General features: G+C 41.5%; 1 protein-coding gene across 1 annotated transcript in view; it reads left to right on the top strand.

Annotated features, from left to right (window-relative positions):
• The window catches only part of TTLL5 (tubulin tyrosine ligase like 5), a 274,511-nt gene that overhangs the window by 174,627 nt on the left and 74,280 nt on the right, over nucleotides 1-25,604 (top strand). Inside the window, exon 30 of the mRNA XM_029952174.1 lies at nucleotides 10,427-10,622. Within this exon, the coding sequence (XP_029808034.1) occupies nucleotides 10,427-10,622 (196 nt within the window). The remainder of the gene's footprint in view (nucleotides 1-10,426; nucleotides 10,623-25,604) is intronic.

Here is a 25,604-nt window from a genome sequence, read left to right as displayed (position 1 = left end):
CTAGATTCTTTGACTTTTCCATATAAATTTTTAAATCAACTGGTCAGTTTCCTTAATAACAGCAAAGCCTGCTGGGATTTTTATTGTGACTGCATTGGATCTATAGATCAGTTGGGGGTGGTTTCCAGTTCTAGTAGAGGCTGAGTAAGTGTTTATCTGATCAGCCCCCTGGATAAAACACAACTACCTGAAGGCAGTGGAGGGTGAACAGAAGCTGGTAGAGATGAGACAAACCAGTATTTGGAGGAAGGGAACTGTGAGAGGTGAGCTTTCTCTTTGTTTTTTAGTTTTGCCCTTTAACCTGAGGGCAGCCCACAGTTTGCAGTTAGAACTTGCATTGCAATCCAAAGTAACTGGCTTAACTAACTAGAGGCTGTAATTCAGGACAGCCACACCTGCTGGAAGAGTAAGAGGAGAACCCTGTAAGTGAGGCAGCCAGAAAGGTGGAGATATATTCCAAACTACATGGTTAAAGCTAAAAGAGCTGAACATAGAGCCATGGCCCACTGAGGAGAAGAAAGAATTGCAGGTGGAGATTAGCCAAATTAGCTGCCTGCTTAAAACACACACATACACACACATATACATGCACACACGGTCTTTGGAGGAATATAATTCAATCCAGTATCTATAACATTTCAGTGTCCAGGATGCAATATGAAATTATTCAACATATGAAAAAACAGGAAAACATGACCCATTCATAGAATGAAAGATAATCAATGGAGACCAGTCTTAAGAAGGCTCAGATGACGGAATTAATAGACAAGGATTTAAATGTGGCTATTATAACTATGAACAAAGATGTACAGGAAAATATGCTTCAGTGAATCAAAGATGGGAAATCTCAAGCCAGATTTCCAGATGGGAACTGTGGAACTAAGAAGACAACATTTGAAATGTAGAATAAGCATCTTAGCAATATTGAGTCTTCCAGTAGGTAAACATGGTATATCTGTGTATTTATTTAAATTTTGTTTTATATTTTCTCATAAATGTTCTATAAGTTCAATGTAGAGGTCTTGCATATTTTCTAGTAAATTTATTTCTCATATTTAGTGTGTTTTTATGAGATTATAAACTGTATTACTCTTTAAAATTTCATTTTCCTATTGTGGGTTACTAGCATTTAAAAATGTAATTGCATTTTGGGGTGCCTGGTTGGCTCATCAGTTAACCATCTGACTTTAGATTTTGGCTCATGTCATCATCCCACAGTTGGTGAGATTGAGCCCCTTATTGGGCTCTGCACTGACAGCACAGAGCCTGCTTGGGATTCTCTCTCTTCTCTCACTCTGCCCCTCTCCTGCTTGCTCCCTCTCTCAAAATAAATAAATAAACGTAAAAACTAAAGAATTGTTAAAAATATAATTGCATTTTGTTTATGGACCTTGGTTCCTGCACTACCAATGTTTTTACAAAATTCATAAGGTTTTCTCTGTAAACAATCACATCTATGAATTCTGGCCGGCTTTTTTCCTTGTCTTATGACATTGGCTATGACTTCCATTACTAATTTTTTTTAAGTTTTTTTTTAACATATACTTTTGAGAGAGACAGAAAAAGAGAGCACAAGTAGGGGAGGGGCAGAGAGAGAGGGAGACACAGAATCTGAAGCAGACTTCTGGCTCTGAGCTACCAGTATGGAGTCTGACATGGGGCTCAAACTCACAAACTGCCAGATCATGACCTGAGCTTAAGTTGGATGCTTAGCCGACTAAGTCACTCAGGCACCCGTTCCATTACCAATTTTTAATAGAAGTAGTAAGAAAAAAACTTCCTTCCTTTATTCCTGTTCTTAAAGGAAAAGAGTTCATTGTTTCACCAATAAGTATGATGTTAACCATAGATTTTTTTTTTTATAGATGTACTTTATTAGGTTTAGGAGCTTTCTTTCTGTTCCTAGTTTACTGAGAGTTTTTGTCATGAATGGGTGTGGCATTTTGTCCAATGCAGAATTCCATCTAATAATATTCTAATATGATTTTTCTTCCTTATTCTTTTAATGTGGTGAATACATGATTGATTTTTACTTCTTAAACTATTCCCATGGTAAATATCACTTGGTCATGATACGATCTTATTTTTTATAGGAGATAGTTTATTTTTAAATTTAGAGAGCATGAATAGGGGAGAGGACCAGAGGGAGAGGGAGAGCATCTAAAACAGGCTCCATGCAGAGCTCAATCTCATGACCCTGGGATTATGACCTGAGCTGAAATCAAGATTTGGACAGTCAACTGACTGAGCTACCTACCAGGTTCCCCGAAGATAGATAGGTTTTTTTTATAAAGGAGATAGATACAGGTTGATGATTTTATTTGCTGATATTTTGTCAGAGCCTTTTTGTGTATATTCATGAAGCATAGTGGTCTGTAATTTTCTTGTAATGTCTTTGTCATGTTGTTTGTGTCATAAAAAGAGTTGGGAAATTTTCCCTTCTCTCTTTTTTTCTGAAAGATCTTGTGAATGATTGGAATTATTTCTTTAAATGTTGGATAGACTTCATGAAAACCATCTTAGCTTAAAGGTTTTTTTGTAAGAAGGTTTTGATATAAGTTAAGTTTCTTTATGTACATATTTATATAAAGAGCAATTTAGACTTTCTCATTGTGTCACGTTTAGTAAGTTGTATTCCAAGGATTTCTTCATTTTATCTAAGTTGTTGAATATTTGGCATAGAGTTGTTTATAATGTTACTTTCCATTTTTGTTATTTATAGACTCTATGATGGTCTTCTTCATTCCTGATATTAATCATGTATGTCCTTTTATTCTTTGAGATCAGCTTGCTTGGAATTTATCAGCTTTTAAAATCTTTCAAATAGCCACCTTTGATTTTGTTGATGTGCTCTGTTTGCCTATTTTCTATTTCACTGTGTTAAAAGATAAACTGAAGTATATTAAACTTTTGAAGAGCTCATTGGAGCAAACATTGATTTTTCACTGGGCAGTGACAAACTGAAAATGCTTAGGAGCAATCTATCAGTGTGAACTAAGGGGAAGGCTTTTTTCCCTCTAATAGAGCAGACTCCTAAATAAAGCAAGGAAATTACTTGATTACTTGATTGACTATAGCTGAAGCAGTTGCCCTTTTGGGAAAGCCTCCGAGGCTGTTTGTGATTGGTTGTTCTTAATTTCGTTTAAGTTTTGGTTTGCTTCTAAAGGCAGCCAGTGCATCAGAGCCGCCTCCGTCCAATGGCCTTCTTGTTGATTTCTGCTTTTATGATTATTTTATTTTTTATTCTACCGACTGTGTGTTTAACTTACTCTTATTTTTCTAGCTTCTTAAGGTGGAAGCTTAGGTTGTTGATTTTATACATTTCTTTTCTAATAAAGACATTTAATACTATAAATTTCTATTTAAGTGCTCTTTTAGGTTTTGTTTGATTATGTTTTCATTACCGCTCAGTTGGATACATTTATGAATTTTTCCTGTGATTTCTTCCTTGACTCAGAGATTATGTAGAAGTGTGTTGTTAAATTTCCAAATATTTTGGAATTTTTTAGATATCTTATTATTACTGATTTATAAATTAATAATATTCTAGTCAGTGTATACTCTGGATTTTGATCCTTTGATTTTTGTTTTTAAAGATAATTACCATTTATTTTTTGAGATTCCTTTGATTTTTATTGATACTTATTTTATGGCCCAGCATTTGTACTATCTTGGTGAATGTTCCAGGTTCACTTGAAAAGAATACATATCCTGAAGTTACTGGATATAGTTTCACATAATTGTCAAATAGACTGAGTGGGTAGAGGCTATCATTTAAATGTTTAAGTGTATATTGACAGGGCTTTTTGTTTGGTTTTGCTTTTTTCCTCAGCACATTAAACTATCTGTTCATTGTTTTCAGGCCTTTGTTTTCCAGTGATCAGTCAGCTAACCATTTGCATTGTTGTTCCCATGTAGGTAACGTTTCTACCAGTGCAAGCCAGCACCCCACCACCCTGGCCACTTTTAAGATTTTTTATTTTTAGTTTTCAGAAATTTGACTGTGATGTGCCTGGGTGTAGATTTCTTTGTACTTAACCCTGCTCAGGATTTGCTGAGTTACTTAGGTCTGTAGGTTAATGTCTTCCATCCGCACTGGAGATTCTCAGCCTTTATGTCTTTATACATTTCTTCTGCCTCATTCTCCTCTCCTTCTGGGATTCCAATCTTCTATATGTTTCATAGTCTCCTCTGTTGTATTCAGTCTGTTGTTGAGCATTTTGAATGAATTCTTCCTTTCATATTTTATATTTTTCCATTTCTAGAATTCTTGTATGGTTCTTTTTTGTTTTTTAAATAAATTTCATCTTTCTATTGAAATTCCCCCGTTTGTTCATACATGTTGCCCACCTTTTATACTAGACCCTTCGACATACTTCTCGTGGTTATTTTGAAGTCCATGTCTGGCAAGTTCAATATCTGTGTCATCTGTCAGTGCCCTTCTATTGACAGTTTTCTCTTATGGGTCCCATTTTCTTGCTTCTGCATGTCTTTTACAATTACTAATTGTATGCTAGACATTTTACATAAAATCAAGAGTCTTAAGTAAATATTGTTTGCCCTCCCAACCCTCCCAAAAAGACATGCTTATCCTTTTCACCAGTTGTTCATGTGTGGGATGGGGCTGGGAGGAGAAGGGGGTGAACCAATCTAACTGATAATTAAGCTGGGTCTGGACTTTGTCGCAACCTTTGTTAGATTCCAGTTCATCTCTGGCTTCAGATGTTTTGGAGAGCCGGATGGGAACACCAGTTAAGATTCTAGAGACCCTTTTATGCTTTCTGAACTGTGAGAGGTGTCTGCTTTTCATCCTGTATGTCAGCATTTTGGGTAACTGAGGAGTCCTTTTCCAGCCACGCTCTCTTTTCACCTGTCCCCAGGCTGTATTGCAACAGGTCTGTGGTTCACAAAGTGCAGTTCATGGATCTGAGGGTCCTGGGGGTGGAGCGCGGGCCCTCAAGACCCTTCGAGGAAGCCAGTGGGCTCACAAGGTTTTTCATAGTAATGCTAAGACATTTTTTTTTTTGCCTTTTTCACCAAATTGACATTTACACATGTTGCAAAAACAAAGGTGTTTTTGTAAAACTCCTCCTGCCTTAGCAGAAATTAAGGCTGAGGCACCAAACCATAGTAGCAATCATTGTAATCTTTACCACCAAAGTATTTATAGTTACAAGAGAAATGCCAGTGCTACTTAAGAAAATTCTTGTTAAGCGGTAATAATTATTAAGTCTCAACTCTGGATTATATATCTTTTTAATGTTCTGCCTGACAAACTAGGATGTACACATAAAGTTCTCCAGCGACCTGTGTGACAGTCATCTGGGGGAAGGGCGCTTGTGTGACTGAGTCACAGTCCAAGGGAGTCACTTCGTATTCCAGCCACCACTGCTTTGTACTGCTCATGGGAGCCCTTCCCTTCCTTCTAGGGTCTTCGACATTTACCACACCTTTGCAGCGCCTCCCGTGTGCTGGGACTACTTTGTTTGGGATTGAGAATTTACAGACAAAGAGAATGTAACCTCTGCTGTCCTTAATATCTATATCTTCTGTAAAGTGCCATGGAAGTAGATATTCTTTCTTGCAAAGAAATAGTAGGACTCTTCCCCGAGAAAGCACTTCCTTCTTGGCGTTACAGTGTTTCTCATTAGAAACATCGTTGGCATTCTGAGCAGCACACATTCTTCCAAGTACAAAACTCTTCCTTGCATTTTTGGACATTAAGCATCCTGACCTCCTCCCCACCCCCTCCCCCCCCGCCCAACCTGTTGAATGTCAGTAATCCCCCACCCCCATATGGCCATAATAAATGGCCATTGAAAGCACACCCACGTACCCTCCAGAAGGGCAGGGGCATCCTTCCCTGGACATGGTAGCTCAGGTTTTGCTGGGATTGGGTGAAGGAGGCCAGGGAGGTGGGCTGCGGGATCACTCTGTGTGACTGTCACATTCCTGTGCCTCATTCTTCCCCCACACTCTTGTAACATCGCATCATTCTCAGAAGATCTTGACGCTGAAAGCCTGTCTTCATGGAGAGTGAATAGCCTGTTGAGGAGATTTGCTTTGCTAAAAACCAGTGCATCTGATAGATTGCCCCCGCGTTCCTTAGAACCAGTATCCATTCCGTGGAACAGATATTAAAGCAAAGGAGAAAGTCTAGTCCTTCAGTGTATACTAGCTGGAGCCTGGGGGTGTTCTGCAGGACGACCTGTTATGGGCAGCCATTTAGCCCTGATAGGCCACAGTGCAACACAGAAAGTCAGATGAAGTTCTAAGTAAATAGGCTAAGAGGAGAGAGTGATGTTGAGAAAAATTTGCCATATTGTTGCCTATTAGCTGCGTTTGTGGTAAAGGGAAATACAGCTTAGCTCACTCTGACTCTTTGAATTTGAGTCAAATGTTAGACATTCTGAGCTTTTCCATAGCTAACTTTCTTGGCTCTAGAAATAATATACAAAACTCTTAGAAGTTATTTTCAGGGACTCTGTGCATTATTATATTTTAGTATTGAGCAAATAATATAAAAGCTAGGGAGAACAGTTAAATCTCAATTTTTTTTTTAAAAATTTATTTATTTTTGAAAGATAGAGACAGTGTGATCAAGGGAGGGGCAGAGGGGAGGGATACACAGAATGTGAAGCAGGCTCCAGGCTCTGAGCTGTCAGCACAGAGCCCGACACGGGGCTTGAACCCACGAACATGAGATCATGACCTGAGCCGAAGTCGGATGCTTAACTGACTGAGCCACCCAGGCACCCCTAAATCTCAAATTTTTGATGGGAGAAGAAAATGTATTACTAGTAGACTACAGTGAATTGAGGTTCAGGAAAATGGGATGGAGTTGTGGATGGACATGCAAACGTAAAGGATTGGATGCCACGTAAAGGAATATGTAGATAACAGAATCTCAGGGAAGGCCTAGACGGGGGCGTACCTGGCCTCCTCAAGTCAGCCATTGTACGACCTGCCTCCTACAAACCCTACTCGCTTGTGCTTCCGCTGGGAGATGCCGCGGCCTGAGCACCACCCACTGGTGCACCAAGCAAGGCGGCTTCTCCCGGAGGACATCACCGTGTCGCCTTCCATGCCTTCCATGGCTCAGCGCTCCGGCCCCCACGCAGTGGTACACTGTAAAAATTCCTGCCTCTTTGCTAAAAGTTTGTCCTTCCTTGAGAAAGTTTCTTTCATGGAGACCGGGCTTGTGGCACTGATGAGATTAAAAACAGAGTCTTACTCTTACGTGACCTTCTCTTGCCCAGTGTCCTACCCCTTCCCCTCGCAGTCCCTGATCGTCTCCATGGAAGAAGGCCCTGCTACAGACTCTGATCTGAGGCACAACAAGGTGGCATTGAAGCAAATCCCTTTTAGGAATATTTGTTTTTATTTATTTATTTATTTATTTTGAGAGACAGAGACAGCACAAGCAGGGGAGGGTCAGAGAGAGAGGGAGACACAGAATCTGAAACAGGCTCCAGGCTCTGAGCTGTCAGCTCAGACGCGGGGCTCAAACTCATGAACCGTGAGATCATGACCTGAGTCCGAAGCCAGATGCTTAACCAACTGAACCACCCAGGCACCCCAGGAATATTGGTTTTTAAAGAGGCCGTTAGAAAACAAAACCAACCTAGCCTGCCAGTGAGATGAATCCTGACATAACAGTTACAACATAGTTATAAAAATCCTTTAATACCAAATCCCTGAGTCTAGACTGCTACTTGTGGCCAGAAACTTCTAGAACCAGCAAGCCAGATTGGAAGAATCACAGTTGATGTATTTTCTGGCTTTTGGTGCAGTTATCATAAATAGTAATTTCCTTCTAAATCTGATTATCTGCCCTAATCAATATGGAAATCTGAAGTTATTCAGCCAGGCAGGTCCTGCTGCTTCATCTGTGTCTCCCCATGTTCCTGTGTTCACTGAATCAGCCCACCCTTGCCCCCCCCTTCTCTTCCTTTATACCTGGATGCCTTTCTCCAGGACTCCTTCCCCTCAGAGCCCATGCACTGCCCCACAGGTTCTCTTCACTAAGCTTTCCTCTCCCCTCACTAATGAGAAAACCGAAAACACGTGCCTCTGGCCCCGCCTTTCCTCGCCCTGTAACTCCTCTTTGACTCCCACTCAACGTTTCACTTTGTGAGTAATGTGAACATTCTGTTTGCGGATTTCGATACTTACCTCCAGTCAGTCATGGGTCACCACAACTTCTCCATACCTCTGGAAGCCCCTTGGGAAAGATCATGTCATCTTAACTACGTAGTATATAGCACTGAGGTGTCACTGAAGATCAGGTGTCATACCCAGAAGTAAGCTCTGAGCTTTTTGGTACTGTTCTCCAACAAGATTAGCCAAAAGTGTGTAATTGTGCAACTGAACCATGGGAGCCAAACTGTGGGAGGAGATGAGCAAGGGATGTGACATATCAGAGGTGAGATAATGTGAGTAGAAAACCTTTCATGCATGGACTTCAGAATACATTATACAGACTTTCCCTTAACTAGGTATTTGAAAATCTCTTGGAGAGAAGCAGAGATTCCAAAGCAGACCCCGAGAGGAGGAAGCTGTGAGGGAGAACACAGACAAGAGATGAGCCTGGGCTTCTGGACTCAGCAGACATTCCACTCGGCCCCTCCCCCAGGGGTCTCTTGGGGTCGTTAGGAATCAGGCTACGAATAACTAGGTGGCCCCGCGGGTCATGCCTCAGGAAGGTCTGCATAACCTTACCCCAGTGTTACTGTGTGTCTGTTATCAAAATGACCACTAATGTCAAAGGAAATTTGCAGACGAAATAGCAACATGAGGATTTAAATCACGATGAGAGTCTTCATGTTTCTTCTATGTGTAATTGTCTGGTCACTATACTTCAAAAAGGGAAAAAAAGGCCCACAGGGTAATTAAAGAAGGTTCATAGAAGAACCAGAAGTGAGTGAAAAGGGCCGCCAATAAGACTGTTGTAAAGATTAATGAGGACCTTTTCTAAAAAGAGTGGGGAAATACAACCTAAAATTTACCATTTCTAAGTGGCATATAGTACATCCACAATTTGTGTAGCCATCAGCACCATCTCCAGAACTTTCTCATCATCCCAAGCTATAACTCAGTACCCATTAAACAGTAACTCTCGATTTCTCCCACCTCCTCACTGTTCTACTTCCTGTCTCTATGAATTCGACTCTTCTAAGAACCTCATATAAGTGAAATCATTCAATATTGGTCCTTTTGTGACAGACTTATTTCACTTAGTGTAATGTCCCCCCCCCCCTCCCCCGGTTCATCCATGTTGTCTCTTGTGTCAGAATTTCCCTCCTTTTTTAAGGCTGACTAATATTTCATTGGGGGTATAGGCCACATTTTGTTTAGGCATTCATCTGTTGATGTTTTCACCTTCTGGCTGTTGGGAATAATGCTGCTGTGAACCTGGGTGTGCAAGTGGACCCTGTTTTCAGTCCACTGGGGTTTATACCTAGGTCGGCGGGGAGGGAAATCACTGGATCCCACGGTAGTTCTGTGTGTAGCTTTTTGAGGAACTGCCAGGTTTTCCACAGGAGCTCCGTCGTGTCACACTCCCACCAGCAATGCATGAGCGTTCCAGGGTTTCCTCGTGCTGGCCAGCACTTGGTTTTTCCCATTTATTTGGTTTTGTTTTGAATGATTGCCATCCTAATTGGCATGAGGTGGTGTAAACGGGGACTTTTCTACCTGAAAGAAGCAGACCGAGAGGGCAAGTGTGTGCCTGTAGTTATGAAGACTTGAGCTGGGATACGCCCAGACACGGTCCCCAGAATCAGGTAGAAAGTCAGAGTCCGACACAGACAGCATAGCATGGGTACCAGACGTCCCAAAGGCCACCAGCCCTTCTGCTTCCTCATGTGCACAGACCAAACATCAGCTTGGTTGGGGACCCTACTGAGGTAAATTTAGAATAATGAGAAACCGATCTTCTCAGACCAGTTACTGTATCTCATGCTGGACACGTAAGCTCACTAATAGGTGGTTAAGAAAAACCATGAATTCCGTGCAATTCACCCATGGACTTTTAAAGCTGATGTTAGCGAAGATGATTGTGCCTCCGTTCCGACCTTAGATTCAACCAGCCAGCCTGGGCTCCCCCTGGGAAGCCCTTGTTTCCATCACAGGGGACTGAAATTACTCTTTTAATAATTTAACCTTCAACAGATACTATACACTGACCATGTGCCAGGCCGCAGGATAAGTGTTACAAATAGAGCAGAGAACAGAGCGGGCCCTATCTTTGTCTTCACAAAGCTGGGGTTTCGTGGGCGAGTCAGATCATTTATCACACAAGTAGATTTGTAAATTCCAAGCTGTGTTTAGCTCTGTAAAAGAAAAAACACCTATGATATTTCTCTCTTTTCCTATAGCTTGTTCACACAACCTCCCTAAGAAATCTGCTTTCTTTTCTCTTCAGGAGCCTTCAAACAGGTGGCTTTGCCTGGGAGGGAGAGGTAGAGAACAACGCGTATAGCAAGGCTACCGGGGTGGTCCCTCAGCACAAGTATCACCCCACAGCGGGCAGTTACCAACTCCATTTTGCCCTGCAGCAACTTGAACAGCAAAAACTTCAGTCCCGGCAGCTTCTGGACCAGAGTCGAGCCCGGCATCAGGTAATTCAGAAAAGGCTTTTCCATATGCTAGTATCTTCCTTCTGCTGGGGTGGGGGGAGAGGGGGCGGGGAATAAGGCCAATGGAAAAGGTAGGAGTAGTTTCCCCAAAGTTTACCAACCCCACCATGGCTTGGATGGCTCTTGGAGAGTCTACTCTAAGGGAAGAAATGTGCTGAAGCCTTGACGTTGGCTTTGGCAGGAAAGGACGCTGAACCAGTTTTGACATTTTCTTTCATTTGAATATTTCTCTACAGTTGTTGAGCATTTGTAGCATCTCTACAAATGTTGTAGCATTTCCCCTTTCTGTTGCGTGATGGTCATTCAGTAAATTCCAGTGGATCTAATTTCCAGATACCTAAAAGCTAACATTTGAAGCAACTTTTTTCCTATATGTACTACTTCCTTGCCTTTACACCCTTGGTGTACATAAGCACACATCAATCCTTCATAACTTACCAAGATGTTCAAGGTGTAAATAATGTTTCTAGTTCTTCTCATAGGAAATGGTCATAAGTTGTTGGTCTTCTGGTTTGATAGTATCTTAGATTTTTAAAATTTATTTAAATTTCTTAAAACTCCTAAACTTCTGAACTCCGCATCATTCAGAGTACTTGAGAATGCCGGCTTAATCAGATGCTGGAGAGGAGAGGTATCAAAAATAGCTTTATTTCTCTTACGGGAGTATAGTCGATGATCTAACAAATATAGACACTTGGTCCCTTTTGATGCTTGCATACCTTGAGATGGTGATAATTTTTAAAAGGGAGGAGGAGGAGGTGATTGTAGGGCATTGAAGTTTGAAGGAAAGAGAGACAGTTTTTATTGATTTTCACTTTTAGAAACTGCTTCATTTAATAGCCCTTCTCATTCTTCTGATTCTCTTCCAACAACTCACATTCCTTTGAAAATTCAGAGTACTGCTCTTCTTTTGTGGATTTTTTTTTCCAGTGAGGATTACACTGGTTTAGTTTCACTGAACTATGAAGTATATGGAAAAACATGTTTTTTAGAATCTGTCAGAATATCTGTCTTAGGGAGGAGCCAGAACTCCCAAGAAGGGAGTTATCTTGTGTCTCCTGGAGAGGGAACAGAAAATCATTCATCATCATTTTATATATGTTTATAGCATCATTTATTTCTTCCCCCTCTTTTTCTAATCCATAGTAGTTGATTTAGGGAAAAATGAGTCAGGGTGAGGTTCTGGGACTGGAGGGAGAACTCCAGAAGCTGAGTTCTTAGCCTAAAGAGTTTATACCTAAGAAAACAGCAAATAAGATATTAAATGTTCTAGCATGAAGGATATTTAGTAAGTTAGAGCACTTTATTTCAGAGGACAGAAGAACTTTCCAGAAGAAGTAAAGCCCTTCTAGATTCTAAGCCTCTTCTTGTCGCCTAGCTTATGGCTGTGCTAGACTTGACCATTCCAGTTATCACCACATTGTTGACCAAAGCATGGTTTGCTTTCTCGGGATGTTCTGTGGTTCTATCCTTGGGTTAGCCTGTTAGATAGAGCTGGTTTCTTTAATGAACTCCTTATGCTCTGAATTCATTTTTCCAAAGTGTAGGTAACCACTGATATAACTAACAATTTGGTTAATTGCCTATTTGTGAACAATGGGTAGGATTGAAATCTAATTTACTTAGCATAGTCACAAGAGATACCTGTCTATGGAACAGGCCATTAAAGGGGGGGCGTTACATTCTATTGTATAGAGTTGAATTGTATTGATTATGTGCGTGGCCTGTGCTTTTCATAGTGATCCCCTAAAAACGTTTTGGGCAAGATCATGCAACAACTCTTGCGTTTCATGCAGCAGAAGCTCTCCATCCTTTTCTGCGCTGAGCGGCCAGCTTGCTGAAGGTATTAATTTCAACAAGGCAAACTCTGATTCAGGATGTGTTTGGAAATGGACATCTCTAACCATTCGTGCAGAGTGAGCTTTGATCTTCATCTCTGTCCAGCACTGCTCTCATGAATTGAGAAATTGTCATGCACTGAATCCACCTCAACAAAAGCCTGGTCCTATAACTTGGGCGTGGAAGAGAAGGTTACCGGAGCCTTTGGCAGGGTCTCCAGGGACTGAGGTGCGAGGAAATAGGTGTGATCCAGTCCATTTGATAGAGTTATACACAAAGTAAGACAAAATGGAAACGGGGCACTTTTACACACTGATGAGTCAAACTAGCAGTTTTAAAAAAGACATCCTTCTGGGGCACCTGGATGGCTCAGTCAGTTAAGCGTCTGACTCTTGATTTCAGCTCAGGTCATCATATCACAGTTTTGTGAGTTTGAGCCCCATATCGGGCTCTGTACTGACAGCGTGGAACCTGCTTGAGATGCTCCCTCTCTCCCCCACCACTGCTCACACTTCCTCTGTCTTTCTCAAAAATAATCAATAAAAAACTTTAAAAATTTTTAAAAAGAAAAAAGAAATCATTCTAAGTCAAAGCAAGGGTCAGCAGACTCTTTCCGTAAATGGCCAGATAGTAAATACTCCGGGCTCTGTGGGCCAGCCTCCTCGTGGCCACTACCCCACTCTGCCGTGGTAGAAGGAAAACATGGTAGAATGACAACATTTAAGTGAATGAGTGTGGCTGTTCTCCAGTGAAACTTTATTTACAAAAACCAGTGGCAGGCTGATTTGTCTTAGAAGCCTTAGTTTGCAGACCCCCGATTTTGAGCAATGGAACCAGTTGGAGGGCCTGTTATTAAAGCATTGATCACCGACCCCACCCCATTTCTGATTCAGTGAATTTGGGAATGGGGCTCAGTTATTTCCATTTCTAACAAGTCCCCCTGGGGATGCCGGTGCTGCTCTTGGGGGACCACGTGTCGAGAGCCATTGCGCTAGAGGGAAAGATGGGGAGTGTCTCCTTCCCAGCCATTTGTTTTCTGTCCCTTGGCAGGGAGACGGAATATGTTAAGACTGAGTGTCGCCCTTATAAAATTTCAGGCAATTAGCATTTTATAGGAACTTTGTTTCCATCTTTTTCACTCCATCTACCACGGTCTCCTTATAAGTACGTTTTCCAAACTAGAAAGCCTTCTTGCGCATTTTTCTTATCAGGGTACATTCTGCTCAGCAGTCACTGCTCCCAGGATTCACATTTTATAGAGGACAAGAGATAAGTAATGGGAAGATTCCTCCCTCGTGGTTTTTCGTAATAATAGCCATTACTCTGTAAGCTCTTCCTGCGGCCCAAGCACTATTCCAGGTGCTTTACATATATTAACTTATTTCACACGCACGTCAGGGTGGTTGGAGATGTGACAGAATCCTCTGACGTGCTCATCTGTGCCCGAGTGTGTCTTCTCTCTACCCTCGTTGCTTCCCATCTCCTTCTCATTCTGGCTTCCTGCCCCTGAAGGAGGATAAAACACTTTTCTTTCAGCTGAGTCGGGGGACCTTCCCAGGCAGCAGCGACTGCTGGTGACATCAGCATGAGTAGCCCTCCGTGCCGGGGCGGCAAGGACGGCCGCACCGGCTGGGAGGCCCAACTGACCTGATTCTAATTGCCGACACTGAGCTGATGTTATTCTTGGCCCAGGACTGAGCGATTACTCAGTAGTTTCTGTTAAAGTGATCCTTTGTTAAACTTCTGCTCCCAGCCCCCCTCTCCTCCCTCCCACTCTCTTCTCCGCCTCATCCAGACTGAAAAAAGCCCAAAAAGCAGAAAACTTAAGGGCAGTTTGATGGCCAAGGCAGAATTGCTGAAAACTTCTTTTAACAACAGAGGGGCGAAAGGGGGGATTTTAAATGCATCTTAAGTTTTTGCCAGTTCCGTTCTCCTTCCAAAGCCCTTCAGTTTTTAGTAGACTTGATTTTGAACATAGTGAGGTAACTTAAGGTACGAGAAAACGGTGCATCTTGAATTCCTGCTACCCTTCCACTCCCTCTGTCCTTTTCTTCCCCCTTTCCACCAGACTCTGTCCTGCCAGACTAACCTAGATGCACCAAGGGCCAGCAGGAACTACTAGTCCTATGAAAAGTCAGGGGCGGAAAGGCGTGGGGTCGCACCCAGGGGTCTTGCCCTATGCTAGTACCACCCTGCGGGCCGTATGTGATGAGCTCTTTGCTGGAGGTACGTGTGCCCATGCACCACCTCACAGGTGTGGAAAGGATTCCCGCAGAAGCCCAGCCAAGTCTCGTTATCCTGCTCCTTAAAGTCCATGGCTTGTGTCTAGAGAAAGTCTGCCCCCCCTACAGGACTGAATAGTGTTTCTCCATTACCTTCAGCTGCTGTGTGTTTGTTTGGGGGGGGAGGGGAAAGAAAGAGAAATTCAGCGGGCACCGGGCACCGGGCTTTTGCAGGCCGCCAGCAAAAACACGCTCGCTCCTCAGCACGGCACAGAGAGCAGGCAGGCAGGCTGACTGTGTTGAGGGAGCCTTTCCACGTCCCTCTGACAGCATCCAGGAGGAGGGTTGGGCGAGGGGGTTCAGGGGAGGATTTGTGCATGTGTGCTTCAGTTTCAGGAGCATGTTGGCCTGTATGTCATATCCACTGTTTTGGGTTTTGGGTTTTTTTTGGTTCCATTTTGTTTATCCTTCTGACTTTTATAAGGAAGTCATACAACACTTAGTTTCTAGATGATGATGATGATGATGTAGATGATGATGACTGATTGATCGGTTTTCCTAGAACCAATTTGATTTAGTAGATGTTGCCAAGCCATACTCTTTTCTTATTACCGAATAAAAATACATTGAAAATATGTGAAATGATATATGTAAAACTACTTTGAACTGTTTTGGAAATAGATCCTCTGAACGGACTTTAGAGTCAATTATCTTCAGTTTAAATCTTGGTTCTGTCCATTGGGGGCACCTGGGTGACTCGGTTAAGCATCCCACTCCTGATTTTAGCTCAGGTCATGATCTCACAGTTCATGGGATTGAGCCCTATTCCAGACTCTGTGCTGACAGCATGGAGCCTGCTTAAGATTCTCTCTCTCCCCCTCTCTGCCCCTCCCCTGTGCTTGCTTTCTCTCTCTCTCTCTCAAAATAAATCAACTTAAAAAATAATCTTATTTCTGTCAAGCTCGTGACTGGGACAGGTAATTCAAACTTCTTTGGACCTCAGTTTGTTTATCTCTAGTATGGAGGGTTATCATGAGGACTGTATTTCTCAGAATGTTACCACGTGCCAAGCACTGAACCAGGAGTTATATTTCTATTATTGCATGGACTCCTCACAAGCGCCCTCTTACTAGTCCTATTTTACAGACGAAACAGAGCATCACTTACGGGACTTTCTCAGGGTCACGTAAGTAATAAATGGAAGGGCGGGGCTTTAAGCCAGGCGTGCGTGCGGGCAGCGCAGCCGGCCTCCAGACTGCCATGCAATATGCCACCACCTCACAATATGTAAAGGCTTTCGTGTGCATCTTATATATTAATCTATCTGTATTATTACATAAATTCTAAGTTGGAGTGTACGTACAACAGTACTTACTGACACCTATAAAGCCGTGCTTGAAAACTTATCCTCAGGTATTGGAATTAGTCTACTCCTGCTCATTTATATTGTCATAAAAGAGGGAGGTCTACTTTGTAAACGTGTTTAAACTCGGGTCTAGACATTATCCCAGTTATCTCAGATTCTTAAATGTCTAAAGAATGTGTTCCTGGGCTGAAAACTCTTGGAAATGCCTACCATTTACCTTCTTTGTGCTTTTATTATTTAGTAATAGGGTTAGGGACTATTGAGCTGTGCAGTATCCTGAAATATGTTCTAGAAGTTTGAAGACCTGGAGCCCTTGTGTGGCTGTTATTAATAGCAGAGGAATTATCTCTCCAATTACCGCTTTGTCCTTCCCACTCTGTTATTGTTGCTGGGCATAGTCTTTTTAATTTTACTTCTATGGTGGTGTTTTTGAGAAGGCTACTGGGACACATGGCAAGTGTCTACAAATGTGATACTTTTGCATGATTAATATTACATTTACTTTTTCAATTCCATAGAAATCTGATTCTTAATGGATTATTATAATATAGATATCAGTTCATTATGCTGATTCATCACTACTAGCAATAGAAGTCCCATGATCACCACCGGGTTTTCTAAGCCTTTGCCAGAGGAATATCCTTCTGCAACCTTGGAGGGAGGAAGGTGAGGGGCAGGGAAACGGGCGCAGCGTGAGTGCCTCCTGTGTGCTAAGTGTAATGTTATCTCCATCCTACGAGGAGGGAATTCAAAGAGTTTAAGCATGTACACAAGGTTGCATAGCTAGCTAATTGCAGAGATAATATTCAACCCGGTCAGAAGGCTTCCAGAGCTCTCTTCCAGTCAACCTCTCTCCCTCTTGAGAGCAGCGACCCTTCATTTTCTTCTTGTTTTACACATTTATCATCGGTCAGATAAGACACTGCAAAGTTATTGTTGCTGCTGCTAGTATAGACCCAAACACACAAATACAAAAGAAAATCGACATAATGAATCAAAGTATAGAACTGTGCTTGGTTGTGAGTATGTTAAAAGGCCCTGTCCACCCTCCAGCTGCTCGGAATCACACTTGTTTGTTGTATGTTCTTAAATGTGTTTTTACGCCAATTGCCTGTTGACCAGTTTTGTTCCCTGCCCTTCCTCTGTGGCCTGTGCTTTGTTCCTGTTTGTCTGTGGACGTATGAGGACTCACAGCAGTAACTGTGTGAGATGATGGAAAACCTCATCCTTAAAGATAAAGAACCCCATCCGTCTGAAATGGACGCAGCCACAGGAAGAAGCTGAAGTAGATGACAGCAAGTCCTGGCCAAGATGCGCACTAGGGCAACCGTGTGAGACTCTGAGCCAAACAGAACAGACCATACATTTGAAGGCAGAGACAAACTAGATATTTATGAATTCTGAACTGGAAGTTGTAAGGGAACTTAGAGATTGCCTTGTCTGATTATTTCATTTTACTCATCAGGAGATGTAAGACACAGGCACGTTATCAGGAGAACAAGAACCCTGATATAGAATAATTCCCTAAAATTGCTAGCCAGTAAAAGATGAGGGACAATTGAAAATGAGGCTATGAATTATCCTTTTTTAACCAATCGCACTCTCGATCTGATCATTTGAGATTATCTTTATTTATACACATACATACATATATACAAACTTATGTTAACTTTTAAAATAAGTAAGAAAAAAATTGCTTATAGACTATTTTTTCAGGTTTTTCTTCTTACAGTAAAGCTAGTGAAAGCTGGATCTTTGAAATGCAGCTGATGAAAATTGGACACATTGCTAGGTTTGCTTTAGATTTGCTTTGGAAGGGAAATATGATTTCGGTGGATTTGCCTTTTTTTTTTTTTTTGCTTTTTTTTTTTGAGAGACAGAGAGAGACAGCATGAGCAGGGGAGGATCAGAGAGAAAGGGAGACACAGAATCTAAAGACAAGCTTCAGGCTCTAAGCTAGCTGTCAGCACAGAGCCTGACATGGGGCCCAAACCCAGGAACCCTGAGATCATGACCTGAACTGAAGTCGGATGCTTAACCGACTGAGCCACCTAGGTGCCCCACAGTGGATTTGCTTTAAAGGGGAGTCAGCATAGCATAAATAGGGAAAGCAGCGGTGTATAATGGGCTCCGAAATCCGTCAGAGCTGTGGGCGTGGACCCCAGCTTACTACTTAGTTGCTGTGCCATTGTGGACAAATTATGGGGCCATTCGTGCCTTGGTTTCTTCCTCTGTATATGGAGATGACGATGGGGCCCATCTCAATGGTTTGGGAGGATTAAATGAGAAAATCGCATGTAAAGTGTTTAGGATGATGTTGACCCATGGTAAAATCTCACTAAAAATCCATAGCTCTTATTATATATTACTTATTTTTCATTATGGTAAAAACACATAGCACAAACTTACCCTCTTAACAATGTAAGTGTATAGAACAGTATTGTTGACTATATGAACATTGCCGTATAACAGACCGACAAGACTTTGTCACCTTGTGTGACCCCTGGCAATTACCATTCTACTTTGGGTTTCTATGCATTCGATTACTTAGATACCTCATATAAGTGGGATCATATAGTGCTCATCTTTTTTGTGACTGGCTTATGTCACTCAGCAGAATGTCCTGAGGTTTCATCTGTGTTGTAGTAGATTACAGGATTTCTTTCTTTTTTGAAGACCGAATGATGTTCTATAATATGTATCTACATTATCTTTATCCGTTCATCTATTCATGGGCATTTAGAATGCTTCCACATCTTAATTGTTGTGAATATGCTTCAATGAACATAGGTGTGCAGATGTCTCTTCTATTATATATTACTTTTACCCTTAAATATATATGGCATTATAATTTCAACCTGGAGGTTTTAGTCCCCCCCCCCCCGTGCTAGAAGCAGGAATTGGTTAAAATGATCCTAAATTGTTTTAGAGGCTCAAGACTCAGAATATATTAATTGGCTACATGATTTTTTTAACTTAAATTTACTTATTTGGACAATTGAAAATGAATGCAGATGAATTTATTCACAATTGCTAGAGAGAGATGTGAGAAGAAAACATAGAAAGGATGACTAATACCATGATAAAATGATTAAAACAATGCTATCTGTAGGCGCCTGGGTGGTTCAATTGGTTGAGCATCTGACTTCAGCTCAGGTCATGATCTCATGGGTCGTGGGTTCCAGCCCCACATCAGGCTCTGTGCTGATGGCTTTGGATTCTGTGTCTCCCTCTCTCTCTGCCCCTCCCCACTTGCGCTGTATCTAGCTCTCTCTCTCTCTCTCTCTCTCCCTAAATTAAAAAAAAATTTTAAATGATATCTGTATAGATTTTTAGCATATTTGTCTGCAGGCATAAACATCTTCTAAAAAGAAAGAAAAAAAATGGTATTAGCATCAAATTATGAGCCACCTTTTCATGGGACACATGCTGTTTCTTCACAGTAATCAAGGAAAGATAAGGAAATTACTATCCTCTCAAACACACTGATGGAAACATAATTGGTACAGTCTTACCAGGGGGCACTTTAAAAATATATATAAAGAAGATTTAAAACAGAAGAAGCAGCCTTCTGAGCTAGCTATTCTACTTCAAGGAAACTGTTCTAAGGAAATGATCCAGCACATGAAAAAGATATAAATAACATGATGTTTGTCAGAGCACCGTTCTTAGAGAGGAGAACAGACTGGTGACAACCTGAATATGTGTTTGTGTGTGTAGTTTCAGAATAGAAGTGTAAGATTTTGGGGGGCCTACTTTTTACCCGCTTAAAAATCTATTATGGGGGCACCTGGGTGGCTCAGTCGATTGGGCCTCCGTCTTCGGCTCAGGTCATGATCTCACATTCGTGGGTTCGAGCCCCGCGTAGGGCTCTGTGCTGACAGGTCAGAGCCTGGAGCCTGCTTCCAGTTCTGTGTCTCTCTCACTGCCCCTCCCCCTCTCATGCTCTGTCTCTCTCTGTATCAAAAATAAATAAAACATCTTTAAAAATCTATTATGAACATATTTCCATATAATTACAAATATAGATTTGTATTGCAGTGTGTCCATTTACAGTATTCTGTTGGTTAAGTAATTATGATAAATTGTCATATAAAATATGCAGCTATTTAAAACAGTGATTGAAATCAAGCCTCATAGATATGAAGACATGCTCAGGTTAGGTATTTGAATGAAAAAGTAGTCTCCAAAACATCAAATATTGTATGATCCTATTTTTGTATGCCCACAGAAATACATGTATTTACATACAAAATAACTTCATATGTACACAGAAAAAAGTATAAATGTTACCAGAGGTTATCTCTGAGAGTAGAATTTGAAATGACTTTTAAAATGTTTTCCTTTTTCTGATGAACATGTATTAAAGAAATTAACAGAGGGGCGGCTGGGTGGATCAGTCAGTTGAGCATCCAACTTCGGCTCAGGTCACGATCTCACGGTTCCTGAGTTCGAGCCCCACATTGGGCTCTTTGCTGTAAGTGCAGAGCCCACTTTGGATCCTCTGTCACCCCCTTCCCCCCACCTCCTCCCTGTCACATGGTCTCTCTCTCTCTCTCTCAAAAATAAATTTTAAAACCTTTTAAAAAATAACATGTTTCAAAAAAAAAAAAAAGACACAGTCCTTGGGCTGCCAACCTTCTGTGAGTATGTGTGACCAGTGTTCAAATATTGCTAGGCATTAAAGGAGAAAAAAATAGAAAGCAAAGCAGAATCCACACCCATGGGTCTAAATATGCTATCAGAATATCAGCCTCTACCAATGAAGGACTAGTTGGTTCTGTTGTTAGAGTGGAAAGTGGGGGGCTGCTTCGAGAAAGTCGTCTATGTGTTGTCTCAAGCTACTTAATTTCACTGGGTTTTCTAGTCAGGACCGTATCGCTGGCCTTGACCAGCTGCCTCATGGTTGGACTTCTTGGTCATAACACATCCCACCCAAGATCAGTTCACTTGTCTTGATGCTGTTGAAAAACCAACTCAGAGACAACTGCTGAAATCTTTGGTTTTATTGGATGACAGAGGTCAGGTGTGTATCTAAGTATCTGCTGAGGACCAGCATGGCTTCCCACATGTACAGTACTGTTGACTTAGAAATCGCCTGGAACCCACTGGTTTTTTTGGTTGGTGAATAAATTGTTCTGTCCAGGTAAGCAGCTGTATCCACATCCTTGAGAGCAGATCATTTGAATTAGTAAGAGCTTTCTGTCTCAGTTGCTAAAGGAGAGAGAGCCTCTTAATTGAGTTTAGAAATAAAAGGAAATGGCAGAGGCCTTCAGTACCTTTGGCCATTCAAAGCTGTATCTCAGGCACTTGAGTCACCAGTCTCTCTCTGTAGGAACAGTAGCATCTTCTGGTTTCTGCCCCATCCCTGTGACGGTTACAGCACACTGCCCGGCAGCGCCGGAAGTTGTGCTGTGTTTCTCTTGCTCAGCCTCCAGTCTTGTCCCAGCGGACAAACATTGTGAATGGAAGACAGCCAAGAACTCCATACAGTGAGACAAAGGCCTTTTGGAAGCTAGCTTTTGCTAAGATAGAAACAGCTACCCTCACCCTCACCTTGGCCCCAAGCTTTTTACAGCATCACGTGATTGCGTAAATGACACAATGTGTCCTTAGCCTTGAACAGCTCTTGGCTGATTGTAGATCAGCATCTTCCATGCTCAGGAAGATATACCATCCCGGTACCTGAGCTGCCAGAATACTAGAAGAATTCTAGAAGCAGTTTCGTGTACTATGTAACAGGAACTTTATCCAAGTTAGGATAAAACTCAGTGGGGAGAATAATGCCTAAAAATGTTTGCTTTTATGGAACCAAAGTAAAAGGGTTACAAAAAAAACACAAACTCACTGAGGGTTGAGGTTAACATTTCCTGACTTTATCTACCTTAATTTTAAAAGGGGGTGGGGGGCACCTGAGTGTCACAGTCAGTTAAGCGTCCAACTTCAGCTCAGGTCATGATCTCACAATTCATGAGTTCAAGCCCTGCTGACAGCTCAGAGTCTGGAGCCTGCTTCGAATTCTTGTCTCCCTCTCTCTCTGCCCCTCCCCTGCTCAAGCTCTGTATCCCTCACTCTCTCTCTAGCTCTGTCTCTCTCTCTCTCAAAAATAAACATTAGGGGCGCCTGGGTGGCTCAGTCAGTTGAGCATTAGACTTCAGCTCAGGTCATGATCTCACTGTTCGTGAGTTTGAGCCCCACATCAGGCTCTGTGCTGACAGCCTGGAGTCTTCAAATTCTGTGTCTCCCTTTCTCTCTCCCCTCCCCTGCTCACACACTCTCTTCTCTCTCTTTCAAAAATAAAAATAAACATTTAAAAAACTTTTTTAAAAACAAAAAAATAAACATTAAAAATAATTTGTTTTTTAAAAAAGTGAACGTAGAGAGTTATTTCACTACAAAAAGCAATCCAGCTTCGCTCCATCACCAAGCCCAAGTAAAGACAAAAAGGAGTGTTTTTCTGGAAGGAATTTAAAAAAAAAAAAAAAACCTCCCAGAATTTAATCTCTGAACAGTATTATCTTTCTAGTAAGGGAGCCCAGATCTTGCTTCCCCATAACCTTCCAAGTTGCAGTCTGTGTTCTGTCTATCAGAAATTCCTCCTTCCCACCCACGAGTACCCTTCTGTTGTGGGAGAAGGAGGGCCTTTCCAGTCTTTGGCCTGGGGCCAAGCCAACCCTCAAACTGTGGTTTTCTCTGAGTCTCCTTACTGATGCATGGCCGTTTCCCACACCCAATAAAGAAGCAAAAGTCTTGTATATGTTGACCAGGTCTTGAGTGGGGGCCAGTGCTTACACAGTGCTCACATTCCCAAGACGTTGACTGATGATGGTGTAGCCCCTTCCCTGGGCTGTTAACCCACACGTGCAGAGTGCTAACGTTGTATATCCAGACTCACATTTCTTAGAATTTATATGGAGAGAACTTTATCTATTCTTCTGTCCATTTATGAATGACTATCAGGACAAAACAATTCACATAGTCTATTGTTGATGGAGCCAATACATGGGATGAGAGGCTGATTTCTGCCAGTAGTCTTAATGCATTCATTAATATATCTGCTTTTTAACATTGCCTAAGTATTTTCCTGGGTTTCTTTATCAAATTTGATTGCATTAATCTCATTACTCTTGGCCTTGGCTTTGGTGAAATACCTAGGAACTTGTTTACATTACTGACTCTTTGGAAGTTTGGACAGTACAGAATTGTGATTTCATTGTCCATTTGGTGTCGTAGAGTATGAATACTAAACAGCTGAGAACCTAGAAGCTATTTTAGTGTACTTGGAAAGAGTATCTGCTTTTTTGAGATGCAGTACATTTGCATTATATTAAGGCTAAAACAAGCTGGACTCGTAGATTGAGGATTATAGCTCAGCTCAGGATTCCATTTCGCTGCATCTAGCAGACACTCCCCTCTGCCTCCTGCTGCCGTAACTTAAAAAATTAGAAATCTTTTCCCCCCATAAAATCTGAAATCTAGAGTTAGGCTCTCCTGAACTCTATGGTACTGTCAGGAGCCCATGCTTACCTTGTCTTTATCCTCTGCAATTCTTAGCAAGTAACTTCCACACAAGGCCTGTCCAGCTGATGCTAGCCAAATACCTGTTCTGGGTGGGAGGAAGAACAGTAAAGGGGAAAAATTGTGTACTAACCCAGTTTGCCCCCTTTAAAGAGCTCTCCCGGAAGCTATACCTGGAAACTTGCCTTTACATCTCACAACTGTATCACATGGTTATTTCTAAGTACGGGGAGAGATAGGGAAACAATTTTTTTAGGCAGGCACACATCATTACCCAAACAAAAATTAGAATAGTATTGTTAGGAAGAAAGAAGTATTAGTATCTAGGCAAATGCCAGTCTCCTAAGCAATAAATCCTTCTAATTTCTTCAATTATGTTATTTGAGGTAAAAACTGATCTTATCACTAAGGAACATTGGTGTCTAAGGTCCTGCCACAAACTGCATCTAGGAAGATAAATTTATTTTTGTTTGGAATCTATAGAAGGGCTTGTTTACATCTTGTGGCTAAGTATAAGTTGTACACAGATAACACACTAGGCACTATTCAAAGTCCAGACAATGGTCCTGTTACAAGATTACATCTCTGTAGAAACACAGACTTGACTTTTTTTTTTTTTTTTTTTTTTGCTTAGGAATTTGGTTGTTGCTAAAAAAAAAAATGAGTAGTAGTTATGAGCTTCCTTACTTTCATTTATGGGCAAGTGTTTATTAAGCACCTGTTATGCACAAGGCATTGTCCTAGGCACTGTGCATGAAGCAACAATGAATCGATGTCATTCAGCCATGCGCAGTGCACATTGTCCAGAAGGAGAGAAAAGTACATACATCAGTGGCTGTAACACAAGGTAGAGTGAGCTAAGTGTGATAAGACACCTACAAATAAATTGTTACAAGCATTCAGAGGAGGAAAAGATTATTCCTGCCAGAGAAAATTGAGTAAATATGATCTGGGAAACCTAAACATATGTTTTCATTTTAAGCGTTTGCTTTTCACAGCTAGTGAGCATCATCCTAAGATGAGAAAAATAGGTTGAAAAATGCATAACCATTCATAGATCCTACAGATAGACTTGCCTGTCTTCCTAGCCTTCAGTCCCTCTGCAAACAGAGGTGGAGGTTTGGGAAGGCATGGAGCATTTGCCGAACGTCTACAATGTGCCTAGTGTTTTGTTTATTTCAAGAATCCTTTATTGAATGCCTGGGTGAAATTGACATAGATGATCTTCATTTAATCCCCAGTAATCCAGCAAAGTAATTGTCATTGCCTGTGAGGAAGCTGAAGGTCCGAGAAGTTAAGTAACTTGAAAAGGTTATGAGTGCCAGAGCCTACATTTGAGCCCAGGCACGTTTGACTACAAAATCATGCTGTTCTTCACTTACCCGAGTCTCTGCCTTTCACTCAAGACCAAATCTGGATTTGAAGGCATAATAAGTGTTGAACAGTGAACTCCTTCAACCCTGTCTAATGTGGAGTCCTGTACCCTCCTGGTTGAAACTGGGGTGCCTTTTGGATACTTTGACTAGTACTCAGAGTTAACTTTGTTACCTGCTTAAATCTTATGAGAACTTGACATTTTTTGACCTTTGAATAATTTAGTTTTGTAATAAATACATATAGATGGTACAGAATTCAAAAGGTTCTAAATGAAATGTAGTAAACGATTAGTTTTCCTCTCTCCTGGGCCCCTCACTAACCAGTGCTTCCCCATGGAGCTTCCTAGTTTTTTATATACCCTTTCAGAATTGTTCTTTGCACATACCAACCTTCTATGTATGTGTGTGTGTTTTGTGTGTCTGTGTTTATGGTTGTGTATATTCTTTTTCCTTTCTTACACAAATAGCTGACTACACTCACACTGTTCTGGTCTTGCTCTTTGTATTCATTTTTTACTTGTATTTAGATGTCCCAGCAAGATTTTTTTTACAAAAGAAAAAAACCTCAGTGATCTCAAAAATATGGTTGTCACCACAGCATCATGTATTGAATAGATGTTTTTTTGTGATGGCAGTTTCTTTA

The sequence above is a fragment of the Suricata suricatta genome, chromosome 9 (assembly GCF_006229205.1).
Source record: "Suricata suricatta isolate VVHF042 chromosome 9, meerkat_22Aug2017_6uvM2_HiC, whole genome shotgun sequence".
Classification (NCBI taxonomy): Eukaryota; Metazoa; Chordata; class Mammalia; order Carnivora; family Herpestidae; genus Suricata; species Suricata suricatta.
Note: the sequence above shows the minus strand (reverse complement) of the source record. Positions and strands in the feature narration are given on the sequence as shown.